The 25,045-nt window shown below is 36.3% G+C and overlaps 1 protein-coding gene across 17 annotated transcripts in view; it reads left to right on the top strand.

Moving 5' to 3' along the window:
• Positions 1-25,045, top strand: part of LOC107082735 (adhesion G protein-coupled receptor B2-like) — a 341,510-nt gene that overhangs the window by 283,740 nt on the left and 32,725 nt on the right. For 11 of the 17 annotated variants that reach the window (XM_015371552.1, XM_015371567.1, XM_015371564.1 and 8 more), the window contains 7 exons: positions 3,566-3,665; positions 4,694-4,765; positions 11,993-12,085; positions 17,521-17,560; positions 17,877-17,960; positions 21,231-21,403; positions 21,603-22,313. In XM_015371552.1, the coding sequence (XP_015227038.1) occupies positions 3,566-3,665; positions 4,694-4,765; positions 11,993-12,085; positions 17,521-17,560; positions 17,877-17,960; positions 21,231-21,403; positions 21,603-22,313 (1,273 nt within the window). The remainder of the gene's footprint in view (positions 1-3,565; positions 3,666-4,693; positions 4,766-11,992; positions 12,086-17,520; positions 17,561-17,876; positions 17,961-21,230; positions 21,404-21,602; positions 22,314-25,045) is intronic. The other 6 variants (XM_015371565.1, XM_015371558.1, XM_015371557.1 and 3 more) reach the window with 5 other exon arrangements.

Here is a 25,045-nt window from a genome sequence, read left to right as displayed (position 1 = left end):
TCACATGAAATGCATAAAACTATAAGCAGAAACTTTATCTTAATCAGCTTCATGACAAAAGGAAAAAAAAATGTAATGTTATTATCATTATAATGACTGCTTCTTTAACATTTGTACTACTGTATGTAGCATGTAAAAAAATGTATTAAATCCTTGAATTAATACAAGCGTAGTTTTCAAATTATCTGTGGAAGAAACTAATCACATAATAATTCTAAACTCAGACAACAAAGACAAAGTAAATTAAAAATTTATATATACAATAGTTAATAACTTTAAAAATAATTGCCACGGGGAACATATAGAGTAGGTCATACTGTCTTTCCTCATATCATGACATACCCATACTTTCCAAATTTCTCTTCATATTATTTGATGTTACTTTTTACTAGGATTCAGTAAGACTACACACAATTAGGAAGAACTAGCATGCACCTGCAATGTAAACAATCATTAAAGCAATTTCTTTAACTTTTTTTTCTAAATAAACCTCTCATCAAATAAAGTCAGTATGTACTCCAACCAATGATACGTGAACTATAGAGTTTGAAAAAAAAAAAAAACATGTCTTGAAAAATATTTTGTGCTCAAAACCAAATGAATCTGATTTCACTAAACATCATCAACTTCAGTACTAGATGATCTGTGTTATTGACTGAATTATGCTTACAAGAAATAACCTGGTTTGCTGTCTTCTGGCAAAATATAGCTGTAGATCTAGAGTATATTAACTTGAAGGATAATGTGTACTGCATAAAGAAACATTGAAAAAACAGACTAAACATAGATGCATTGAGTTCATATCTCTCCTCACCATTTCCCTAAGCAATCATCATCTTCTTTTTAGTGACATTTTCTGTTTTATTTTTGTATTTTTTTTTTATTTTGCTTTTGTTTCTATTGTTATTGCATAACAAAATGTAGCAAACAAGGAAACAAACCAAATAACATGAGCTGTGTACAAATTTCAATGAAAACGTCAGCAAAAGAAAGTGATTAAAACAATCTCACATTAGACGCTGGATTACAGCTTTGTTAGTTCTTTTGTGCATCATTATCATGTGCAAATGAATTTGATTTAGCTTTTTATCTATTCTGTGGAGACACTTAATTCTGAATTGTAATACAAATCTACCATTTGCTCAAAAAGTTATGTGATAAGATTAAAAAAGTTATTAGGAGCACTTTCAAAGTTTTTACCACCATAGATTTACTACCTTTACTAGAAGAATCTTTGCAAAAATACATCAACAAAGATGTAAACAAAGCAAAATGTTACGTTACATATGGTCATGAATGCTAATTGTGAAGCACATCTTGCAGTGAGCCATGTGGGAGTCGGTTCATCATTTGAAGTATTCTAGTTTATGCAGTCTATGCAGTAGACTTATACTGCTTATAAAATATGGTTTGAATTTAAATGTATTTTTGAAAGTAGACATGTTGGAAACAATTATCTGTAGCACTAATATGCATATTTCTTATGCTGAAAACCTTTAAGTCTACCTATCTAGGTGGCATAGTTATTAAAATTTTATACAAAATTTCAACTGCTTCTTTTGAAATGCTTCTCTTGATTAAAAAACAAACTAAATATCAATTTCCTTATTGTGTTTAACCAGTTTGCATTGGTTAATAAGAGGTCTTAATAGCCACTCATTAGTTGTTGTAATTATTCTTTAATTAACTAATTTTTTTAGATGTCCCCAGTATAGACAAGGCTATATTTTTATTATAGTGGAGAAAGCAATTTCCTCATATGATTATCTTCCACTAATCCTACAGATTTCTTTTGTAAATGATGAAACAGGGTCTAGCTCTAATCTATCTCTTTTGCACTGTGCTTCTTTCACACGGCACGGCATTCACATCAGTAATGTAAACAAAAGGTCTTGGCCGGTGACATGGCAGTGATAGCCCACAATGCAGATCACATGCCTTTTAAACCCTTATATTTGTGATATTTGTTGGTTATAACTTAAGTTAGCAAAGTAATAAAAAAAATGCATTAAATATTGTAAGTAAGTGTTTTTGTTTTGTTTTTTATGTTCACCGTATAGAAAAACGTCTTAATGTTTTAAGGTTCAATGGCATTTAAGTCAGACAATTCTCAGGATTATTCTTGCTCTCTCTTCCTGTTGTGTCTTAGAGTATTGCCAAGCTGAAATATCTGCCCTAATTCAATCTGCAGAGTTTTATCAATAATCTCTGAGGAACTTTCTACATTAATATGTCATTAAACTTGAACCAAATCTCCCCAAACTATTTTCTTAAAAATAGGCATTCTCTTAAGTTCACATTAGAGTTAATTGTCTGTTAGGTGTTCATAGGTTAATTTTCCATGTATCCTTAAACATCATGTGTATAATGACAATGTTCAGTTTTAATCTCATCAATCCGGTCTTTATTTTTAAAGTTAACTGATCTGCCCTTAAACAACTTGAAATGCTTCATCATCACCACTGGAGTTTAGAGCAATAAGTAAAACTAGATTATTTTAGGGTAGAGTACATTACTTCTAAAATTGTACCTGCTAATGTCAGATTTTTTTCGAAGGCTTACAATGGTTTTAAAAAGGTTGCTTTGTCAATCATGATGTTCATCTGATGATAAAAGTTGGTAGTAAAAGACAGTTATCAATATCAACCATGGTTATCAATATCAACCGTGGTTGGGGGAGTGTGGCCTAGTGGGTCAGAGCAGTAAGCTTGTCCTATGAGAAGGTTGCAAGTACCCGGTTAGAATCCCACTACCTCCACTCTGGGTTCATGAGCAAGACCTTTAACCCCTGATTGCTGCCCGGGGGCCATACAATGGCAGCCCACTGCTCCCCATGGGGATGGTTGAAAATGCAGAGATAAATTTATCAAATTTGAGATCAATAAAGTTCTATTATTATTTTAATAGTGATGTTGGCGATCAGTCATCATTAACAACCAGAATTGTTTTCTTAATTAAAAAATGAATTACTTTTTTTGTTTCTAATTTCTTTGTAATTGTGTGTTATTTAAAATGTTATAAATATGTGGTCTAATGAATATTGTTGTAGCCTTGTTTAAAATTAATTTATCAGACACCTGTAATTTAAACTATATCTATTTTTTGTACTGTACATGTCTTAGATGGTTATATTTTTATAGACCTGTCCATTGATAGCTCACAAATTTAAAGTATGAGTCTGTAACTGTTTGCTTGCATGATTTTTTTCCCTGTCATTTTTTTTTTTTTGTCTTGTTCTGTCTTCTGTTGCCTGTTGAGCCTGTGTTGTCTCATAGCCTACCATTGTGGCAATCAAAGTCCATAAACCATGTAATTGTGAGTCTTGGTTGAGTCAGAACCTCAGACATGATTACACATTGTATTCCACTCATCAGTTAGAATATTAAGTGTGATCCAAATTATAGTGTGGTTGTCTGCTTTAAATTGCCCACCAAAGAATGTGTGGTTGATCTCTGTGTGATTCTATGTTAGGACTAAACAGCGATGCCCTGTTTGATTTGAGTCTGAATAATTCCTCATTCCTTCTGCCCCCTCCCATACCCATACCTTCCTTCCTGTCTGACAGGGCGTCCCTGTGGAGCTCCTGTGTGGTTCTCCCTCTGTTAGCGCTGACCTGGATGTCGGCCGTGCTGGCCATAACTGATCGACGCTCCACACTCTTCCAGGTGATGTGTGTCACAACAGCAAGAACATGCTAATTTACTGTCAGTCACACAGACCCCCCCCCCACACACACACACACCCACACACACATCAGCATGATGAAAAACCATCTTTGAAAGAGGTACAGACTTGACACATTATGAGTTTACATTTTTTTTTTTTATTAACCTTTGGTATACTTTAGAAAAGTTGCAGGAAATTCAAAAAACATTATTTCCATATTGTGAAAACAATTCTAAATTAAATCGTTCTGATACAAAAAAGATACAAGAAACCTAAGTAGACTGAAGATTCCTTATTGGTAAAAACTGTTAAATAACGACATATGCAAATCTTAATATGATCGCACTTATATTTGCATTGATGGGTATTGGTATTTATAGATTATGTGGCTTCAAACTTAAACAAAGCTTGATATATTTAAGGCATACCAATTATTCAGACAACTGAACAGTTTAAAAGTCATAAAAACACTTTGGTAAAAATATGAACAGGTTTAGAAGAATGGCCTGAAGTTATTGTAACCATGAACGGATAATAGTGCTCTTAAGCTGGCCCTACACTGTGCAGTAAACAATTCCAGACATTTCGAATTGAAAAGGTTTCCTGGATGGGGAGCAAAACATCTTCAAACTTGGAAATAAAGGCCAGCGGATTGTTTTTTTTTTATTTTTTGGAATGACTATGAACTAGATGACTGAGAATTTTTACCAGCATATTTCTACAAATCTTTAAACCATATAATGTTGAGAAGAGTCTTACAATGCAGCACTTAAAAGGGATTACTTCAAAGGCAAGTGGAATAGTTTGATACCAGTGCCTTGTTAAGCCTTAAAGGCAAACATCCCTGGGTGGGCTTGAACCACCAAACTTTCAGTTAACAGCAGAATACGCTGACCAATTCTGCAAAAGAGATGAGGACAACACTTTGTTGCAAGATGGTGTCTGATAAACTTGCCCAAGCTAATCACTGAGTCAAAATTTGAAATTTTAACTAACTGCAACTAACTGCTCTATTTTTTTCTTACAGGTCCTCTTTGCTGTGTTTGACTCTGTCCAAGGTTTTGTCATCATCACTGTTCATTGTGCTATGCGTAGAGAGGTGAGTTTCATTTTGCCATCTGATTAAAATGTATCTGGAGTTTGTGTGATTTTATTCATATTAATACTACTCTATCAGATTGTATGTGCTATGATCATTGCCGCCTGGGAATGATTCAACTTTCTTCCAGGATGACACGAGGCTTTGACACAATTTGAGCAGATCAGGGAGGTTAAAGCATCGTTTTATCACCTCTGTTGCTGCACTTCCCTTCAGAATGCAACATTACCATGAGCTATAATCTCACTGATTCAAGTAATTTTAACAGCCTTTCCGAAATGTTTTATGGAACAGCAGTCAGTGCCTTTTTTTCCACAGTCTTTGCTGTAGCCCCAGGCATCCTACATTCCTAGCTCATTATGAATATATGTGCTGCTATGCCCTTGAAAAGGACGCAAACACTCACATGCACACACTACTCACAATTAATGGCTTTACAATGTCATCACTTTTCAATAAATTTTAATATGTCATCTGTTGCTGATGTGAGCTCACGCAACAGCAACAGATGAGCGAGGTAAACACACAGGTTCGGCATCACTCCTAGAGATTATTAATGGATGTGACGCGCTGCATGGCATAAGTGGATTCTCAAATGCTCCAAACGCTCAGCTGCATTAAGTCAATATCACAAATGTGGCAGGAATCAGTTTATAGTAAATCCAGGAATTATTTATTGTAAATGTATGAAAATTCCCCCCCCTACAAGAGACGAGTAAAAATAAATCCTTCCCAACTTGTGCATAAAAAGGGGAGAAGGATAGAGAGAGATGATAATTAGATTTACTATCCAGAGAACATGATACAAGACAGAATAAAGTCTGATTGAGAATAACATAAACCAGAGCAGCCAAGCAAGGTACACACGATGGCAAAGGTTTGCCAAAGAGAAGCAAGAGAATAAACACCTAAAAAGTTACATGTAGGACTTCCGGGTCAAAGCTGCAACAAGATTGCCGCATAAAAACAGGCTCCTCTGTGTTGGTAATTAAAACTCCCCCCTCCTCTCTTAACTCAGTAAATATCAGAACCATAGGCAAAACCACTTAGAGGGGGAAGAGGCCAAAAACTAACAAGTCCAAAAAGAAAACCTCTAAAGCACAAGATTGTGGTGACCAGTCGGGAGATGCTATTGAAGATGATGCTAATGCTACCTCGAAGAAAGCTGGCATGGACTCACAACAATACACTCTGGAGAGTATCAAGACACTTTCGAAAGCCTTAAGAGAATTTAAAACGAAATGAAGCACAATATACTGTAGAAGAACTCAAAGAAGACGTAAAGGCTACAATGACAGAAGATTGCAGCAGATTCAGGGAAGAAATTATGCGCAAGCTGCCGAACCAGAAGGGAAACATCACCGATGCACAGACCTGAATAGCTGACCTGCTTGGAAATGAAAGATGAGCTGCTTGAGACATTAGAAAGAAATAGAGCTATGAATGATATGATAGGTTCTAATAACTTGTTCAGTTATTTGTTGAGGTTTCTTTTTTTGATGTCACATGGTGTCTTTTCTAATCTAATTAATGGTTCATGACATCAAGTTGTTTTGTTGAATATGAATGGTATGAATAATTCTATAAAACGCAAACATTTTTAACTAAAACGTGTAAAGAAGAAGCACAGACAATCTATATAAAGGGAAACACACCTGTCTAAACAGGAACATGAAAAGCTTAGGGGCTTTGGCTACACCAATACATGGTTTAGTTCATTCAGACATGGACATAAAGAGGAGTCTCAATTCTAATTTACAACTCAGTAAAATTCGACAGCTGATATTCGAATACTGATCTTGGGTGGGGGTATCAATATGATATCGAACACGAAGCTTGATTCAATTAATTATGAAAAAAACAGCAAATTTCATCCACAAAAAAAAATCTTTATGGAAAAAATAGAAATACAAAATAGCACTTGAAGAATTTGGATTTGTTGGATTCTGGAGGGAATTGAACCCCAATATAAAAGATTATACCCACTACTTAGCTGAAATTTCCCATGAGATAAAAACTTATATAGAAGAGAATGATGACGGACAGGTTAATCCATTAATACTCTGGGACCGCTTAAGGCAGTACTAAGAGGAAAATTTATATAAAAAACTGTGGCCTTTAAGAAATCCAGAGTGTAAGAAAGAGCTAAATTAATAGAATTAGGAAAAAAAAAATTTACTTAAGATCCAAACCTGTTTATTAGGATAAAATAATTAAGAAATAACATTGATAAAATACTTACATACAAAATTGAAAATGAATTCAAATTTATCAGACAATCATATCATAAAGTCAGATTCAAATGTCATAAACGCCTGGCAAAGAAACTGAAAAAAACAACAGTCAGATATAAATATCTACAAATTAAAGTATGGTGATACAAATCAGATGACACACAACCCTGCAACTATTGAGGACATGTTTAGGACGTGCTATCAGAGACCATATAGTCAGCCTCCCTCTGCTGAAGATGGACAGACAGAAACCTTCTTAGATTCACTTGACTTGCCCTCAATTGGAGAAACCCAAAACAAACTTCTCACCTCTCAAATAACAAAAATAGAAATAGAAAAAGCAATTAATAAAAAAAAAAAAAAAACAGTAAAACACCAGGTAGTGATGGATTGCCATCCGAGTGGTATAAATCGTTTATTGAGGATTTTCTACCATTACTAGAAAAATCATTTAATTATACTTTGGAACATGCAGTGCTTCCTCCATAATGGAAAGAAGCAATTATAACAGTCATTCCAAAAAAGAGGAAAAGTGAGACATGCTCCGACTATAGACCTATATCTATTCTGAACATGGATTATAAAATTTATACCTCAATATTAGCAAATCGATTTGATCAATTCATTGGAGATATCATAGACGAGGACGAAACAGGATTTATTAAAGGTCGCCGAACGCGAGATAATATAAGGAGAGCACTTCACATCATAGACCATATTCAAAATAAAAAATTAAAAGCTGTTTTAATCAGTCTCGCTGCAGAGAAAGCTTTTGACAGAGTAAGCTGGAATTTCTTATATAAAACACTTAAAAAATTTGGCTTCAATGAAAAGGCTGTACAATGTGTAAGGACCTTATACCAATCCCCAGTGGCCAGAATCAAGATTAATGGAAATCTAACTGACAATATAAGACTGGAGCGTTCCACACGCCAGGGCTGCTGTCTATCACCAACACTATTTGCAATCTATATTGAACCACTGGCACAACACTTAAGTCAACATAAGGATCTCATGGGTATTGATACACATAATAAACTTCATACAATAGGCTTGTTCACAGAAGATATAATTTGCTATTTCACTGCCTTGTCTGATCAAACAGTTAGAGATATTTGGCTTCTACTCAACATATAAATTTAATTTGAAAAAGACACTGTAATGATGGGTCTAATATGTTTGACCCACATGCAGAAGCACTGACAGAGACCGAAAAACGTTTAGCAGTTTATTGAAGGGTTCTGTACAGAGATGGGAAAAAACAGTACTTCAGCTCGGGGAGGTTCCTGCGTTCAGGTGAACCGGAAGCCGAAGCTGTAGGAGGAGATAAGAGTGGTGAGTTCAAGGACTGTGGGAAAACTGGCCGATGGTCTTATATTAGGTATACTTGGACTCACTGTGGTTGTTGGGGAGGGTTTTCTGAGATTCTGTTTGTGGAGACTTGGTCTGTAGAAGAGTTGTTCGTTGAAGGGCGGACAGGCAGACTTTGGAGATCCTGAGGAGCAGCTTAGCAGACTGACACAAGGTTCCTGAAGGGCTCAGTGTTCAGATGAGGAGATCTGACTCCTTTTCTCAGTGTGATGAGTGTATACCTTCCAAGGCTTAAAAGGCCAGCTTATCCAGTGGATCTGGAAAATCCTGCCGGAGAATCAAAGACAAAACTAGGTTAGTGCTGAATGAGCTTAGAAGAAAATTGGACTCAAAGTAGACTCTGCAAACTCTGAGGGACTAGAGTACCCAAAACTGGCAAACACTCTGGCGAGGAAGTGAAGACAGTCTGCTCCTTAAATACTTCTCAGGAAGTGATGACCCAATAGGCTGCAGGTGTGAGGTGAGAAGAACAGGAAGCCCTCCAGACCAGCAGAGGACAATGGCACCATCTAATGGCTTACTTCCGTTCAATCTTTCCAGATTAACTGTACATCTTGCAGAAAAAAACAAAAACATCACCACTACCATATTAGAGGCATGATCCTCTTGGAGGTAGTTGCCATTTCTGACAGTACATAGTACATATCAGTATAGAAAGTGCAGTGTGTTTAGGGTGGTATGCATTGTTAAGTTTTACCAACACAAAGCTTTTGACATTTTTGCCTAAAAGTTCAGGTTTAGTCTCATCTGACTGGAGTGCCTTCATGTATATTCTTGGATTAGATCTCTTGATTAGACTGCTTTTTTTTTTGTTTGTTTGCCATTTTTTCAAAGAAAGCTAAATTTGTGAAATGCAAAACTATACGTCCTACCTTAACTCTTCAGACTGATTTGTCTGGTATATCCTCACATCTAAAACACTACATAACTATGGACAAAAGCTCCCTAGTTACCCTTCAGAAGTTCTAGAGATTCACGAATGGCAGGGAAAAGAAATATAATGCTGGGATGAGTTGCAGTTCATTACCAGCATACAGACATTCTCTCATGGTTCACACAGTGAGCAGGCAGCAGATGTCAGAGCGGATGAGCATGATCATAAATGGAAGCGACAGACAAAAGGAAACAATAGAGCAAATATGTTTGGCCATGCAGTATTAATCAGATGGGGATGCAATCCATTCCATTTGTAGTGGAGCCCAATGCAACCAAAGATGGTTTCATGAGAACAAACCTCTTGGATAACTTCTTCCTCAAGTCTGTCTTGTTTTCACTCGGGAGAACCTAGCATTTGACAGTGGCAGCTCTGGGAAATGACGCTACACATTGGAAAGTGAGGCGAGCATCAATAAAACACAACCTGGTGACAAGGCAAGGATCTGGTTTGGGATTTCAGGACCCATGTAGTTTTCATTTCAACTGGTAAAACTTTACCTCAATGTGGTGCGTGTGAGAATATGAAGAAAACAGTATGACAACTGCCTAATTTCAAAAATAAAGTGTAGTGTATTTTAGTGTGATATAAGACGCTGTAATTGTAAATAGGGAATAGACATATGAATAGGTTTAAACATTGTTACAAATAAAAGTCTAGCCTAAATATTTAACCTAAACATTTTCAATTTCTAAACCCACCTGTCTTGTCTTAAGTTCTGTCATATTTAGATGGAGAAAATTTGCTGAAAGCTAGTTTATTTTTTGTTAAGGGTTTGAAATTGAATTTAGGCCTAGACTGGTCGCTGTAGACGTGTCGTTTAACGTCACATTTATATCCATTTAGACAAAGTAGGGAAATACAAAAACAATCTGGGAAAACTACAAAAATATGTTGCCAGGGCCTTATTCAAAAGAACAGACAAAACAATAATTATTTCTAGTAATACTTGAGTAATGCAAAACTATTGACATTATTAGCTACTGTAAATGCACTTGAGCTACAAAAAAAAAAATTGCAGTGTACTTCAACACTTTAATAATTACTGAGGATAATCATTGAGAAATTTAGGACAAAAAAGCTGAAACATATGACCCGAAATGAACAAAGCAGAATTGAAGGTACCTTAAAGTTTTGAGTTAATACTAGTGAGATAACTAACCGGAAGCTCCTGGTGACTGAAGGCACCCATGCTGCTCGGTAAGAGTGTTGCTGATTGGTTGGGTCATGATCGTCCTTTAGCCGTGCAGTTGCATTGAATGATCCTGATAAGGTTCTTTATTTTGTTACTGGCTTAAGGCAGACAACTTATTAGTGAAATACCACCACTAAAATATATTGATTATCCACTGAGGACTAACAGGGATTTTAACATTGGTAGCTAAGAAACTTGACCTTAAAGAGGTAGATTTAATATGACTTACTTAAATTATGTTAGGAACAACTTTGACTTATAGACCAACTTCCATTATGTACTTCCACCATTGATCTTAGAGTTGGCAGATGCCCCTAGGGCACTCTTGCAAGTTTGTGCCCATAAATTAGGGTCAAATTTTTAGTGTTACCAAGCTAGCACGAACCACAGATCAGTGATTGAATGAGGTTTTATTGAATGTTTTGTAATCGGGCAAGCTGTGCTCACTGTATCATGTCAGCTAGTAATAGAGATGGTTCATGCTATCTGGAAACTGGAAGAGAGAAATATAATTCTAATGCTGTTGTTCAGGATGCCAACGGCGGTAGGAACGGCTGATCAATAATGGGAGGTTGTTCACTAGGTCAGGACTTATTTGAAAAATTTGTTTCCATCTCCTCTTTAGTATTTAGTTTTTTTTGTTTGTTTGTTTGTTTTTTTAAGTTGAACACCTAAAGTTTTTTTTGTTGTCTCCATTAACTTTTTCCACTGCAGTACTTCAAAATGGGTAGAAAAAAGGTTGATGGAAACATGTCTATTGTGGTTACCATGCCAATACATTAAAGTGAATAGCCAAGTATTATAAGATCTACAATTGTGACATAGCCTTTGTCTTTTTTTTTTTTAGATAATGGACTTAATGGTGTTCAAGCAACAAATTTAAAATGCAGGACATTGTTATATAGCTAATCCTACATTTGGACCTCTCCAAAATGTTGCATCTGACCTCCCCAGTGGGTCCATGGTTCTTGATAGCACTATTGAGTAACATATTCCAGTAGTAATCCTTTAGTTGCTTGCCTCCATCTTAAAATTTGGTGACTTGTAGAGGTAATCTGCTGCACAGGATTTTATGCTGCGGTAAGAGAATGCTAGAAGCTTAATATGAACTCCTACCTCAGTTTTCAAATTCCCTCAAAATAATCCAAAATTTCTCTTTCACTTCACAATTATGCAATATGATGTTGGTCTGAACCAGAAACACAAAGTACACTTAAGGTTATGGTTCTATAGTCACAATCTGAGACTATATAAAGGGGCATGTAAGTAAGTTTAAATCAAAAGTCATGGGACAAATGTTTTTAGCATAACTTCCCTGTGCTCACTCATTTACCGAAAAAAATCAAAGTGCCTGCACTAACTTCTCTCCTTTGCATCATCTCCTCCTCTCCCTTATCATTCCTCTCCCCTCCTTCTTTTCCTGTCTATGTTTCCTCTTACTCTCCGGCATCTCCTACTCGCCCCTCCCTGTTGTCCCCCGCCCCATCCCGTAGGTGCAAGATGCAGTGCGTTGTCGAATGGGGGGATGTAAAGACGACAGTGAAAACTCCCCTGACTCCTGCAAGAACGGACAGGTGCAGATCATGGTGAATAGCATTCCATTTCATCCCACACAGCTGTTCATGTTCCTCAGAGAATCAAACTGTGCTTCCTGCAAGCTTTAAATGCAATTTTGAAAACGCATGACTGCTTTATAATAGGGAGAAATTGTAATCATCCCTTTCTTTTTCCCCCCATAACCATGGTTTCCCTTTATAGGAATGCTGTAGTATTTAACCATTTTTGTTTCCATTCTTTGTTTTCCAAACAGCATTTTTTTAAAGAAACAAAAGCTTTACAAAATTGTACATTTATGCCTCTCCTTAAGCTTTTTAAAACAACAATTTTGCAATCCACTTACAAAAGCTTCTTCGCCACCTCAATTGTCTGTTGGTAAAGATAAAACTAATTACTCCCACTATTGCAATTATGTAGTTTCAGATCACACACCTCAGCACTTTTTTTTGACTTTTCACCCTACTTTCTTTGTCTTTACTCAAAGAGCACAAAGCGGCTGTAAGGTTGTTGTATGTGTTCCAAATGTGCTTAATAACGTGATAAATCACCAGGACTTGGGAGCCTAGCCAATGTCAGTACGGTCAAACTGTAACTCTGAGCAGCTATTGCCACTGTTTTTCTCAGACCAGGTTTATCTGATGGTTACAGCTGTGTTTTTTAATTAAAGTTTTTTATATAGGTAAAATACATTTGAATGGCTATGTTCAAAGCTTAAGGGTGAGGTATATAAAGAAGAGTCAGTGTAGTTGCTTGTTTGATGTGAGAATGCTAAACTAGGACTTTTCACATGGCCTTTTCAAGTTGCCCGTACACACAACTGTTGTGTAAGAGACACATTATCCTTGAGGACATTTACTGTGATGGATAATTTACGGAGGCCACAGCAAGTTATGTGAACATTAGAATTAGAGGGAGTACTTACTCAGGTGCCCTTGTTATGGCAGAGGAAGTCTTATTAGTACATAAAACCCTTGACCTTTAGAGGCACGGTAAAGGTGTTAATCTGTAGCTAAACTTGGTCAAATTAAACAAATAATTTCATTATTTGACAAAAAAAAAAAAAAATGGACTGAATATCCTTTTTTTTTTTTTAGCGTCCTGTTTTATGTAAAAAATTTCCCCTTTTTATTATCAGAGGGGCGTTTGTGGACAGCAGCATGACTCTCGTCAGAGCACCCCCCTCTGTTCGTCTGGCTGTCATCCGCAGCTTCCAACACCAACGTGCCACCACACAAGCCAGCAAGCCTGTTACCTCGATCTACCTAACAGCAGTCGCAACTGTGTGCTGGACCACGCCCACACACATGAGCACACCCCATTACTCAACAATACCCACAACCACGCCCCTAATCACATCAACAGCCGATCAGTATGTCATCCATAGGAAAAAAAAATAGAAATACTAGCAATCAGTAGATTTTAGGTTTATTTAATAAAAAGGTGCAATCTGTAAAATTATATTACGTAGAAAAGATAAACTAATATTGAAAAATAACGATTACACCCTCTGTAAAGAAAAACTTCTTCATATACTTTGTTAAACAAAAAGCCACAATCTTTGTCTTTTATCTAACCAATAAAAGGCAAAACCTTAGAGGAAATATTTTAAGCCAGCAAATAGCAAATGTCTAAGTCTAATGTCATTTTATAGTGTGGAAAGAGGATATAATAGGCTAACCTAGAAGACAGCTAAAAAAACAGCTCGCTAAACAAGCAGTTTAATATGTGTATGACTTTTTGCTGCATGCTGTTTTACTTAAACAAAACATAGATTTTTAAGTTCCTAACATCAAAGTTTCTCTTAATCTTTTGTGTAAATTTCCATAATGCATTTATTTCACTATGGAGAGGAGTAATCATAAGCAATGTATGCACCACCGATATACTTTAAGTGATTTATTAAAATAAAATTAACACACAGACATTTTACACCCTATTTAGTTCTTTTTTTTTATCCCTATTTGGACAAGTTTGCTCTTTTGAAATATGTCAAATATATGTGGGGATCTGTGTTGGTTGTCATATTTGATTTTTATCAGACCTAAATATCTGTGCCAGCAGGGTAAAATAATTTTTGGACTGAAATTTTTAAAAGGAAAATAAAAAGAAAAAAAAAATAGAAAGAAAAACTAGATCAAAATTCAATGGTCAAAAAATTATTTGATGGAAAAACTGTTGAATATTGTGGTGACAAGGCCCAAAATTTGTCGGTAAGATCATTTAATTGGGATTTACCCAATACCCATTGGTAAAAACTGGGAAGAGAACAAGATGATGGATTTATGACAAATCAATCAGGACCTTTCAGTTAGAAACCGTGAAACTATGGACTAATGGACTTTAATTTATTCTTCTTACTTTAAAGTAAGAATTTTTTTTTCTTATAAATTAGAATATAATAAAATAGAAAAGAGTAGAATAGAAAATCCTTTAAATTGTGGCATTACAGCAGCAAAAGATTATAGCTAAAGTGGTCACTCACACTGACCTTAAAAAGTGTATAAAAATAACAGATTAATTGACAGAGTTGTTCATCTTTGTTCTATATATATGTACATTGGTAAAATACAGTTCCAACATTAAAAGGTTCAGCTATAAATTGATTTTTGTTTTCTTCTCCCATTAACATAACATTAGGACAATGATCCGCATACGTTGAGACACCCTGTGCTGTTGTTTTTTGTTATCACCATTTGTTTCTGTTATCACCATTTTTTTCTAATTTTTAAATAGAGCAATACAGGATTATAAGTAAAATGTTTTACGAACTGAATCTTTGCAACTTTGCCCTGTTCTAAACATATTTTTATACTTTCTTTTTTTTAAGGAATTTTTTAAAGAAATTTGAACAATATTGTAACAATGTGATAACCATCACCAGTCTTCCCTACATCTGATCATTCAGCTTAAAACTAGCTGCCACAAGTACATGTCATATATTGGAGTTATGTCACACAATTTTCCCGGAAAAGACTTTAAAAAGTAATAATTTTGCATCATTAAAGTGAGTATGTAATATGCCCCTATGACTTAGATATGGTCTTGACAAAACATCCTTATGCAGACAGTAGCATTTCATACCCAGCCTAATGTAATGAAAGTAATTGTACCACCTGCCATTAGATGTGGACAAAAACTACAAAGAGACAAAATAGCAAATAGGCGAAATGAACAGCACTTACTGGAAAGCACCATTTTATTTTTTACAGTTGCTCTGCTCATAAATGTAAAAACATTGCTTATTAAAATGGACAGTGATGCATTCATGTTCATTTTTTCTTATCCTTTATTTCAGTGTCTCCTCCTTCAGCGCTATAACCCATATTTAGCAGGCATGGCTATTTATTTGTTTCTATAATGTTCAATGTTAAACAGAGGGAAGGGATTTCATGTTATACAATTAAGCCAGGCTTACACTGTGTGATTTTTTTGCTATTTTCTGGCGACTTTCCAGTCGTGCGAGAATTATCCGATCGGCCTGACTTTCAGCCAGATCGTGCGTTGTGCGTCGTGTAGTGTACAAGGGGTAACGAGGGGAATCAGTCTATCAGGACCACTAACCAATCAGGAATCACAAGTTCGGGAGAAAATTAAAAGTTTGATTTTCAGTCGACCATCATGGGCATATCGTTCAGTGGGCATGGGCAAACAAGGATTCTTCTTCTTTATCTTCCTCTCAGATGAAAACACAAAAGCATTTAGGGGTGGCGAGTGAAATGGAGTTCTTTCTGTAAAATTGACAGATTGTAGTAACCATGTTTGCTCAGCCATGTCTTTATCCAAATACATCGCTGCCTTTTCTTCTTACGGCTTTCAGCACTCAAAATTGCACAAATTGCCAAGGCAGAGCATTTCTCTCTGGTGAGCTTCATATTCCTCTTCTACTGGTTTGGCTTCCGGATAGACGTGTCTGAGTAGCGCCACCTCAATCCGACGTGGTTTTTAGATGTACGGTTTGAGCAGGTAGATTGCTGCACAGTGTGACAACATACATTGTGAGCTGTGAACTCACACTGTAGGACGAAACCGCAGGGTTTTGTCCTACAGTGTGAGCTGTAGCTATGTGCAAACATTGAAAAAAAATCATACAGTGTATGCATGACTTTTCTGTACGACTGCATTTAAAGCCTCACTTAGCCAAGCGCAGAACACTAAAGACAATCACTGGCTAAGCAAATCAATTATAGCTACTATAGTATCTAGATGCTGTATAATGCAAAAAATTTTGGTCAGCAGGTGAAAGAGTTGTTACTAAAATATCTATTTTACTAAACATCTTTTAGTTTTATCATCTTCAATTTTGAGTATATTACATATTGCACCTTTTGTGAGTTAGTAGTAATAGTCAAGCAGTATGTGTGTGTGTGTGTTTTCTCGTAAGGCTTAGGTACTAGAAAGAATTTAATCACACTCAAGAATGTTCCACTCTTCAATGACTGTTCTTAGGCTATAACTGCATTCATGTCTCAAGGTTAAAATTCATCTTTTTAATTTTCTTTATTTGATTAAATGAGATTTGATTTGTATTTCTGCATTTACCTATTGAGTCATTTCTGAATGGAGCTGTGGGTTGTTTGCAGACTAAGTTATTTATTTATTTTTTTCTGCTAATGGGGATGCTAAAATGGGACACCATTACTCCTTCATTCTTTTCAGTTTTTCCTCCACACTGTCTACTTTCTCTCTGCCCATCACATGCTCAAACTGTCTAAAACATGGTTTATTACCCAGATGAAGGCGTTTGTAAATATATAGAAGTTTGGTTGTGTTGGTAGAAGGGACATCTACACCTGAATTGCAATGAGCACCATATCCTCTAGTGGAGGATATATGGAGGAATGTCCACAACACCCTATCAACATACCCTTGAAATGTTAAATTTGGATTGAACTCATCGCTGTTTGTTTAAATTTCTCTGTGGTTGGTAGTAGCTGGAAAGACAGAAAGCATTTTTATTTTTTCCAATCACTTTCTTTTTACTGTTAAACTGTGAGACAAAGTTTTGCCTCAGCAAGCACAGCAAGTAATAGGTCTGCCTCAGTGTCAGTTTCTGCAAACATTCAATGTTGTTGTGGTGACTGATGAGTTGTAAAGTAACCTCACAAAAACTTTCCCTCTTGTTTTTTGCTCCGCTGTCTATTCTTGGATCAACTGTTGTGGTTGCAGTTTTTCAGCGCTTTTGCTCCAAGTATATATATATATATATTTTTTTAAATCTTATGTGAGTTTTTATGTTTTAAAAAGTTTGTAAGCAGCTCTATTATACGGAAAATAGGAGCTGAACATTTGATGAATGACCTAAGGGGGTGTCTTTTTGTTCTTGATACTAATCTACTGAGTCGTAAAGCCTCGCCAAGGCAACAGATCATATCCTAGCATTAAAGCATTGAGATCCAAATGCTCTAATGCTAATGTAGGACTCACTCTTGCATTTCCTCTCTCATTTCTTTCCTTTTCTTTATAGACGGATTTTGAGAAGGATGTGGACTTGGCTTGTCAAACAGGTGAGTCCTCCCCTCCATCTGCTCCCTCAGCCTCTCTTTTATCTCTGTCTACCTGATGCATTTTAGCATTGCAGGGTGTTGCATCCTTGGCTTGCTGATGAAACGGCAGGAGTTTATACACTATGTCTCCACATTGCTGTGTTCAAATTTCTATTCCTTATCAATCACACTGATTCTGCCCAATAAGTGTTCTGCAAGCATATGTTTGGATGAGACTGTGTTTAATTGTGCATGGTAATAACACTCCTTAGTGTGCTCAGACCTGTTTGATTCGTTAGCTGACAATGGTCTAAAGTGGTGTTTGGCTGTATTACAGATGTACCGCAGTTTGGTGTGTTGTGCTTTGATGTATTAACACAGTCACTTTCCCCCTCTACCCTTGCAGAGAGAGGACACCCATGTAAGTTTTGCAGCCGCCTAATGTTTTTAACGCTACCTGAACCATAATGAACTTTAATCTCCCCTATAGAAGAATTTAGGTTGAACCCTTTTGTAATTAATGCTGTGCTGAGTAGTGTTTGTTTTTCAGGAAGTTACATCAGTCATCAATAGTCATAATAAATAAAAAACATATATATATATATATATATATATATATATATACAGATGCCTGTGTAAATTCTCAGTCATATCGAGGTCACGGCAACCACAAAACAGCTCAAATCTGAGGCAACTGGTGTTTTCAATTTTCTGAAGATGTTTCTAATCTTTATCCTTTATATAAGCTTGCAGATCTATCTGTGATGTTTTTAGGCATCATGGAGATCTACCCTTCAAAGCACATTCCAAGTCAATTGCAAATCAATGACAAACCTGTTCGTCTGGGTTATTCGAGTCTTTTGTTGAGTTTGAACTATGGATCAGACCATTTGGCTATGTGTATGTGCTATTTGTTGGGCCATCTGGGTCAAATGGACAGCCATAGCCCTTGCACACACAAAAAAAAAACTATCCAGCCAATGATATACATTTCACTTGGAATGTGCTTAGGAGAATGGACCTTCATGGACCTTAAAAACAACAGGCTTTGACTATGGGTTGTTCACTGAAAACCAACATCATTTCCAGAGTCACTTCATTGCAAACTATTATTTATAGGATTTAGTTTTTGCTTTTTTACAATACATTCCATGTTAGCACCAGAGTGCTAGAATATATGAAGTTTAACCATTATATTCAAATTATTTTTATCCAATAATAAAAAAAAATATCACTAATATTATTCTCTACACTACTGTAAAAGCTTCACAAACTGGATGTTATTTTTAACAGTGGACAAAGAACCATAAACTCTTAAAGTTCCTGCTGACATTAAAAGCCTAGTGTTGATGCTTCATCTAAGATAAGAGCACATATTAAAGGTGCTGAAAATGAAATAAAAGTATGTTTAAAAGGAAGTAAGTGGAATGGAATAGTCATCAGAATCTACTCAAAAGGGAAAACTGTATTCCTGTTATTTATTCCTGTTTTTTTAACAATGTTTTGTGCCATTGCTGATAGAAATCTAATTCAGTTTTAGTCTGTATTAAGAAAATTTTAAGCTTAAAAAAAGTGGTGCATCTTTACTTTAGACAAGGGACAGCTGCCCATTTGGTCTGCCCTAATAGTGCTATACTAAAGGTTTTTAAAGGGGCGCAATACTTTGACAAAAGATCTGATCCTCTAAAGGTCTGCGTGTAAAACACATGCAAACTTTATATACTTTGCAAAGCTAATCAACTAACCAGGTGCAAATTGAAATGGTCTGTGACATGAAAAAAAGTAAATTAAATAAAGTTAAATTAAAACACAGAATATGTGCTGATCAGTAGGAAATAAAAAAAAGCATAGAGGAAGACTTGCATATGTTACTATCACCTGCAAGGCCATTCATCAAGCCTGAAAAAGATTGCTGGTCTAGTTTTTGCATCTATTTTAAGCACGTTCAAAAGCAAGATGCAAACTCGCTTGAAAGTCCCATTGCAAGTTTTTTTTCTTTAATAAATGCAAGGATTTAGTAAATCTTAAAATAACTTTTCAGTGAACAATAATCTTGTTTAGGTAAAGTATATATGATTTTAACTAGAATCAAACAAATCAGCATGAGTCCAGAGCCTTTAGTTTAGCAGCAGTAGGTAGCTGTGAGGCAGTTGCCAACAGTGCAGTGTCCTTATCTCACCCGTAACTCTATCAGTGTTTTGTTTTTGTCCCCAAAATTTCTCCAGATTAAAAGCAACAAATATTTATTTGACGTTTTTATAAATTGCTGTTGTTGGCTTGCCTGACAAGTCATCTTTTTTAAAGCTTCTGTTGTCACCTTAGCATAGAGGTCTTAGACGTGGGTACAATACCTTTCCAGCCTTTAAGTAAAGACGATTATGTGAAATGTCTACAGAAGTTGCTTCCACTGAGTTCTGCAACTAAAGCCACAAGATGACATTCAGTTGATAGTGTTTTATGAACAGATTTCACTTTGAAGAGTATGGCTAAGAAGTTTGAATAAAACAGTTTTATTTATATTTTCATGAAATGTTTTTAATGGTTATTTTAAAATCCATTTAACTAATATCTAAAATAAGTTTTTTGTTTTTTTTATCAATGTTGTACTATTCTATATAACACATTAAAAGGGTGCCAGATTCTTCTATAGTTCTTTTTTTTTATTTTCTTCTAAGTTCATACATTTATAAAGGATCCCACGTCCTTTAACCATTCTGCTCCTTTTGACCGATTCTCAATAATTATATAGTTAAATAAATCTGAGGCTATATGCTCGATCATCATGCATGTTGCTTGACTCATTTTACATGAAATCAGTTCCTCAGTCTTCTAGTTGGACATTTGAATGAAATAATTTGGAACTATCAGATATGTGTGTGAATCTCAGGGTCACCAAGTCATTTTTAAACTCTATGGCTAATGTTTGACTGTTATGCTAAGCAAGCTAAGCATGGTTTCCAGCTTGTCCTGATTTATGTTTGATGTTGCTGCTGGCAATTGTGAATAGCATGACACTATGCCATTTGGAACAAGAAGAGATTTTTTAGGAACAGATTTTAATTTTTCTTCTTGCAATTGTTAAATGCATACATCTTGAATACATGTCCTGCTTAAACTGTAAATGTAACTGTCATCTAAATTTCTCAGTGGGAGTGGCAGTTTAAGGGTACCCACTTTCCTCACAGTGTGTATGCTGTGTGCATTTATGCATTGTCTTAGATAGGACAGTTTTTCCTGAACTTAATATATAGATCTGCACATAGGACATATAGACAGAAATGTCTCCTGATAGGCCATTGTAACCTTCAATAACATAATTGTTGCATGTCTGACACTACATATAGCATACATTATTTGCTTGCTATCTGGTTAAAAAGGGATACAATCTAGAATGTGAAAGAAAACATTCCTTCAGTAATGCAGTTTAACCAATCTGTCTAGATGTTAAACCTACTTCACTTGTTTAGTGTTCTGTTAGATAATATATATGAATTCCTTTTGTTTTCCAAATTGATTTACTTTAATAATAAATGATTTTCAATTTCCCTAATTCAACTCCCTACTTAAAAACTCCTAAACTCTGCTTTTACCCTTTTAAAAGCTAAACTGACTTACTCTCCCCTGTCTCATGCCAGTCTTATACTTTCTTACTGTTGTTGCATCTTTCTCTGATTCCCTTTTCTTCCTTCAGTCATTTTCAAAGAGGTCAACACCTGCAACCCAGCCACCATCACTGGAACCCTGTCACGAATCTCCCTGGATGATGAGGATGATCCAAAGCTTGCAGCACATCAGGAGGGGGGCGTGGGGGTCAATTTCAGTTCCCTTCCTGGAAACATCCCACCTCCAAACCTCATTGTACAGGTACTGGTTTGAAATAGTGGCTTATTTGGTACGTTTTTTTATTTGGTATGATTACTGTATAAGAGGAGGGAAAAATAGTCTGCCTGTTATTATTTTTGAAAAATCCCAAAATATAATTTTTATTTGTAAAATTAAAATGATTATTTAATTTCTGGAAAATTAGTAAATAAATTAAATATAATGTATTTTTTTTCATAAGGTGCCAACATTAGGAGGACTTAATGAGCTCAGCGAGACACCCCTAAAGAAGGAGGTAAACGTTGACCAGCAGAGACAGCAGGGCCAGCCACGCAGTACTGCTCCAATATACTTGTGTACCGAGAGCGGATTAGGGTGGGCTCGGCCTCCCGCTTCCTCCAACAATTCCCAGGATGGAAGTGCAGGAAGTGGGGGGAGTGGAGGGGGAGGAAGTGGTGGAGGTGGGGAAGGAGACTACATGGTCTTGCCTCGTAGGACAGTCAGTCTCAAACCTCCAGCATCCTCTTCGCAAGGAGGAGGCCTGGGACTTGGTGGGGAAGACAAACCTCTCAACATTGGAGTTGAGGACCCTCCCTTTCCCCCTCCTCCCTCTCCACTTACCCTTCACCCAGCAGAGAGTGAAGCCTATCCGGCGGACTTTGTACCGTCCAGTGTTGGTGATATGAATATCACCATGAACCTAAACCGCTCCTACGGGACTATCAAAACCGTGCCCCATGGGCATGGCCACTTGATGGGTCAAGGTGGACATGTGCACTCCCACGGAGGACACATCCATTCCCACGCGCATTCACTCCACCTAAAGCCAGGCCAGAGGCCATCAGTCAGACAGATTCTGACAGGGGGAACAACTGTGGAGAGAACCCGCACCCTTCCACGCAACCTGGGCAGCACCAATGCCAACACCAGCCTCTCAGCGGGATCCCTGGAGGTGAGTAGAAGGCTTTGGAAAATGGCCAGAAATAGTTCCAAGGAGTGGCTTGATTCTTCACAACTTTTAGTTTAACTGGTTTTTCACTATTATAAATGTGGTGGAGTGCCTACGTAAGTGATGGAACAGTGATGAATTAAAGTGGAAAGAAGCCTTTCAAAATAAAAGTTTAGTTATTTAAAGTGTCTTATTCAGTTTACACAACTGTTTTATGCAGTGCAAAAAAACAACAACTTCAAGTTGCATTAAATGTTTATTAATTGTATAAAGTCATTAAGGCATTTGGAATAAAATGTATCAAACAAGGAATGTTTGAAAAACAATGGAGATAAAACATTAATGTCTTTGTAGGGTAAATCTGTTTACCCTTAAGGAAAACATGGTAAATCCAAAGGGTGTTGTCTTTAAGCAAGACCAGCTGAATTTTAAAAAAAGGCATTCTTCAACACATCTGTTGAGGAACAATACTCCCAATAAATATTGTCACAAGAACGCTTTAGTGTGCTTGAGAACAAGTCTGCTATAACAACTGCAATTATTTTCAGCTGACTAGTATTTATTGCTGCCAACCGAGACACCAAAATGAGTCATTCCCATATCGACAGAAGGCTTCTTATTAGTTTACCATCCTTATGTGAGTGTGATACTGTTGTGCAAAACCCCATCCTGACTGCACAAGGTGCCACAGCAGATGGACTAAGGCAGACGGGATCAGAGGAAATGCCCCCTTGGCAAATGTCTTCATCCTACAGTAAATGTGTACACAACTACACAACTATTGTCATTCATACATACATACATACATAAAAAGGCAATCACACAAACACAGGAACTTATAGATATACATATTTTAAATATTGAAATGGCATACCAGATTGATTAAAGACAGGAAAGCATCAACTTGGATGCTGAAGAACTGAAGATGCGTCATTTCAAGCTTAGTCATAAAAATCAAGAGAATTGGACGCTTTAAAGAACTGCGAAAGCTTTTATGAGAACCGAGAAAGGAGAAGTACAAGGAGGATTCTGCAGAGAAACCTGCCAAACCCAAATTGCTGCTATATTTCACCTTGATTATGCTTGATTTAGAAATGAATAAAAGAGTATGCCTCGTAAGATTAAAAAAAGGGTGTTCTGCTCCACAGCTTTAACACTGCAGCATGCAAATGAGAAATTACCCACACCCACTATCAGCTTTCATTTTTCTTTGTGTTTTTCATGGTTAACAGAATGATGTGAAGTTCTAAAAAGCGTATGATCATAAAGTATTTTAAGGAAAAGCTCATGTGCTCGAATAAGTCCAATTTATCATTTGTGTGAGGGAGTTTCTTTAGGTGTGTCACCATCAAAACATGCTATATACAGCTCAGGTATATGCATGATGCATGAATGTCATATTGTAAAGTTAGCTCAGTCATGGAATTGCTCTGTTCAAGGTAAGGATTGCGTGCTTGTAATTACATTTTAACACAGAAAGGGAAATCAAGAAAGCTGAGATTCACCTCCTAAGCTGAATAATTTCACTTTGTAATTTAGAAGTCTGCCATTGTGGTCCTTAGTAGCAATATGCATCTAAAACAATGTTCTGTATGTTTTGGGAGCATTTTTTATTTTTTGCAAACACACCAGTTTCAGAAGTGAAACTCAGTTGGACAAATACCCCATCCATTTAAACAGGGTGCTTTAAAGCAGAAAAAATTAAGAAAATAAAACTTGCAGGACACCAGTACCAGATGACAAGGATTCACCACAACTATTGTAATCAATACATGCTAAGGCATTATAAAAAAGTTTAAGCAAGGAACTGCTCTGTTAAAGGTAAGGTCTAAAGTATTTTACTTGTATTGTAAATACTTAGGGGTAATAATATAGAAAGAATAACTAATAACTGGACCTACCTCTAAAACTATATTGCTTTATTGTTTAAATCAGTGGTTGTGAATTATGGTACGCAGTGGCCAGTGTTCTAAATGCTCTTGATGTGCTTCTGCCCCAATGCCTCTGATTCCAATAGTTGAATTCTCTCTCAGGCCTGTCACTAGGTTCTGCATTCAACTGCAAATGAGCCAGCCTTTAAAATCAGTGGTGTTCATGCAGGAAATGTATCTAAAACACGCAGGACATCCTTGAAGACTGAAATCAACCACCCCTGTTCTAAATCCATGGCTGACATGGCATCATTTCAACAACTCTGGCCTTTTGGAAAAATTAACGCAGCTTTTAACTAACTGTGGAGAGCTGCCCCTCTCTTTGCCAAAATGCAAATCTGTCAGACAGTTGGAGCCAGAAAGGAAGAAGGAGATGGAATGCAATTGAAGCAGTGTGGTGGCCAGATGAGCTGGGAATATCTGCAGCTGTTAAACTGCTGGTTTGTGTGCCACTTTCTAAAGCTTTGAAGGTACTTAAAGTTAGTTAAGCAGGGTCTAAGCATGAATAAAGTAGGAACCCTTCTCTAATATGTGGTATGCAGTTTTTTTTTTCAAGCATAATGATCCTTAAAAAAAGCATAAGAATAAAATGACTCACTTGTCAGAAGTAAGTGAGTCAAAAATTAATTTAATACAAATTTTAGGTAATTACACCCTAACATTGAAATAATTTATTCCTTGATTAACATTTAAAAATTATTTGATGTATTAGGCAGCCAGTACATATTAGGATTTCTATATATTTAATAAAGGAAGGGGTCCACAAGGGAGGATCGTGAAAATCCGTTTCAGTTCAGGCTAGTT

Source organism: Cyprinodon variegatus, unplaced genomic scaffold (assembly GCF_000732505.1).
Source record: "Cyprinodon variegatus isolate N-32 unplaced genomic scaffold, C_variegatus-1.0 Scaffold60, whole genome shotgun sequence".
In the NCBI taxonomy this organism is placed as follows: Eukaryota; Metazoa; Chordata; class Actinopteri; order Cyprinodontiformes; family Cyprinodontidae; genus Cyprinodon; species Cyprinodon variegatus.
Note: the sequence above shows the minus strand (reverse complement) of the source record. Positions and strands in the feature narration are given on the sequence as shown.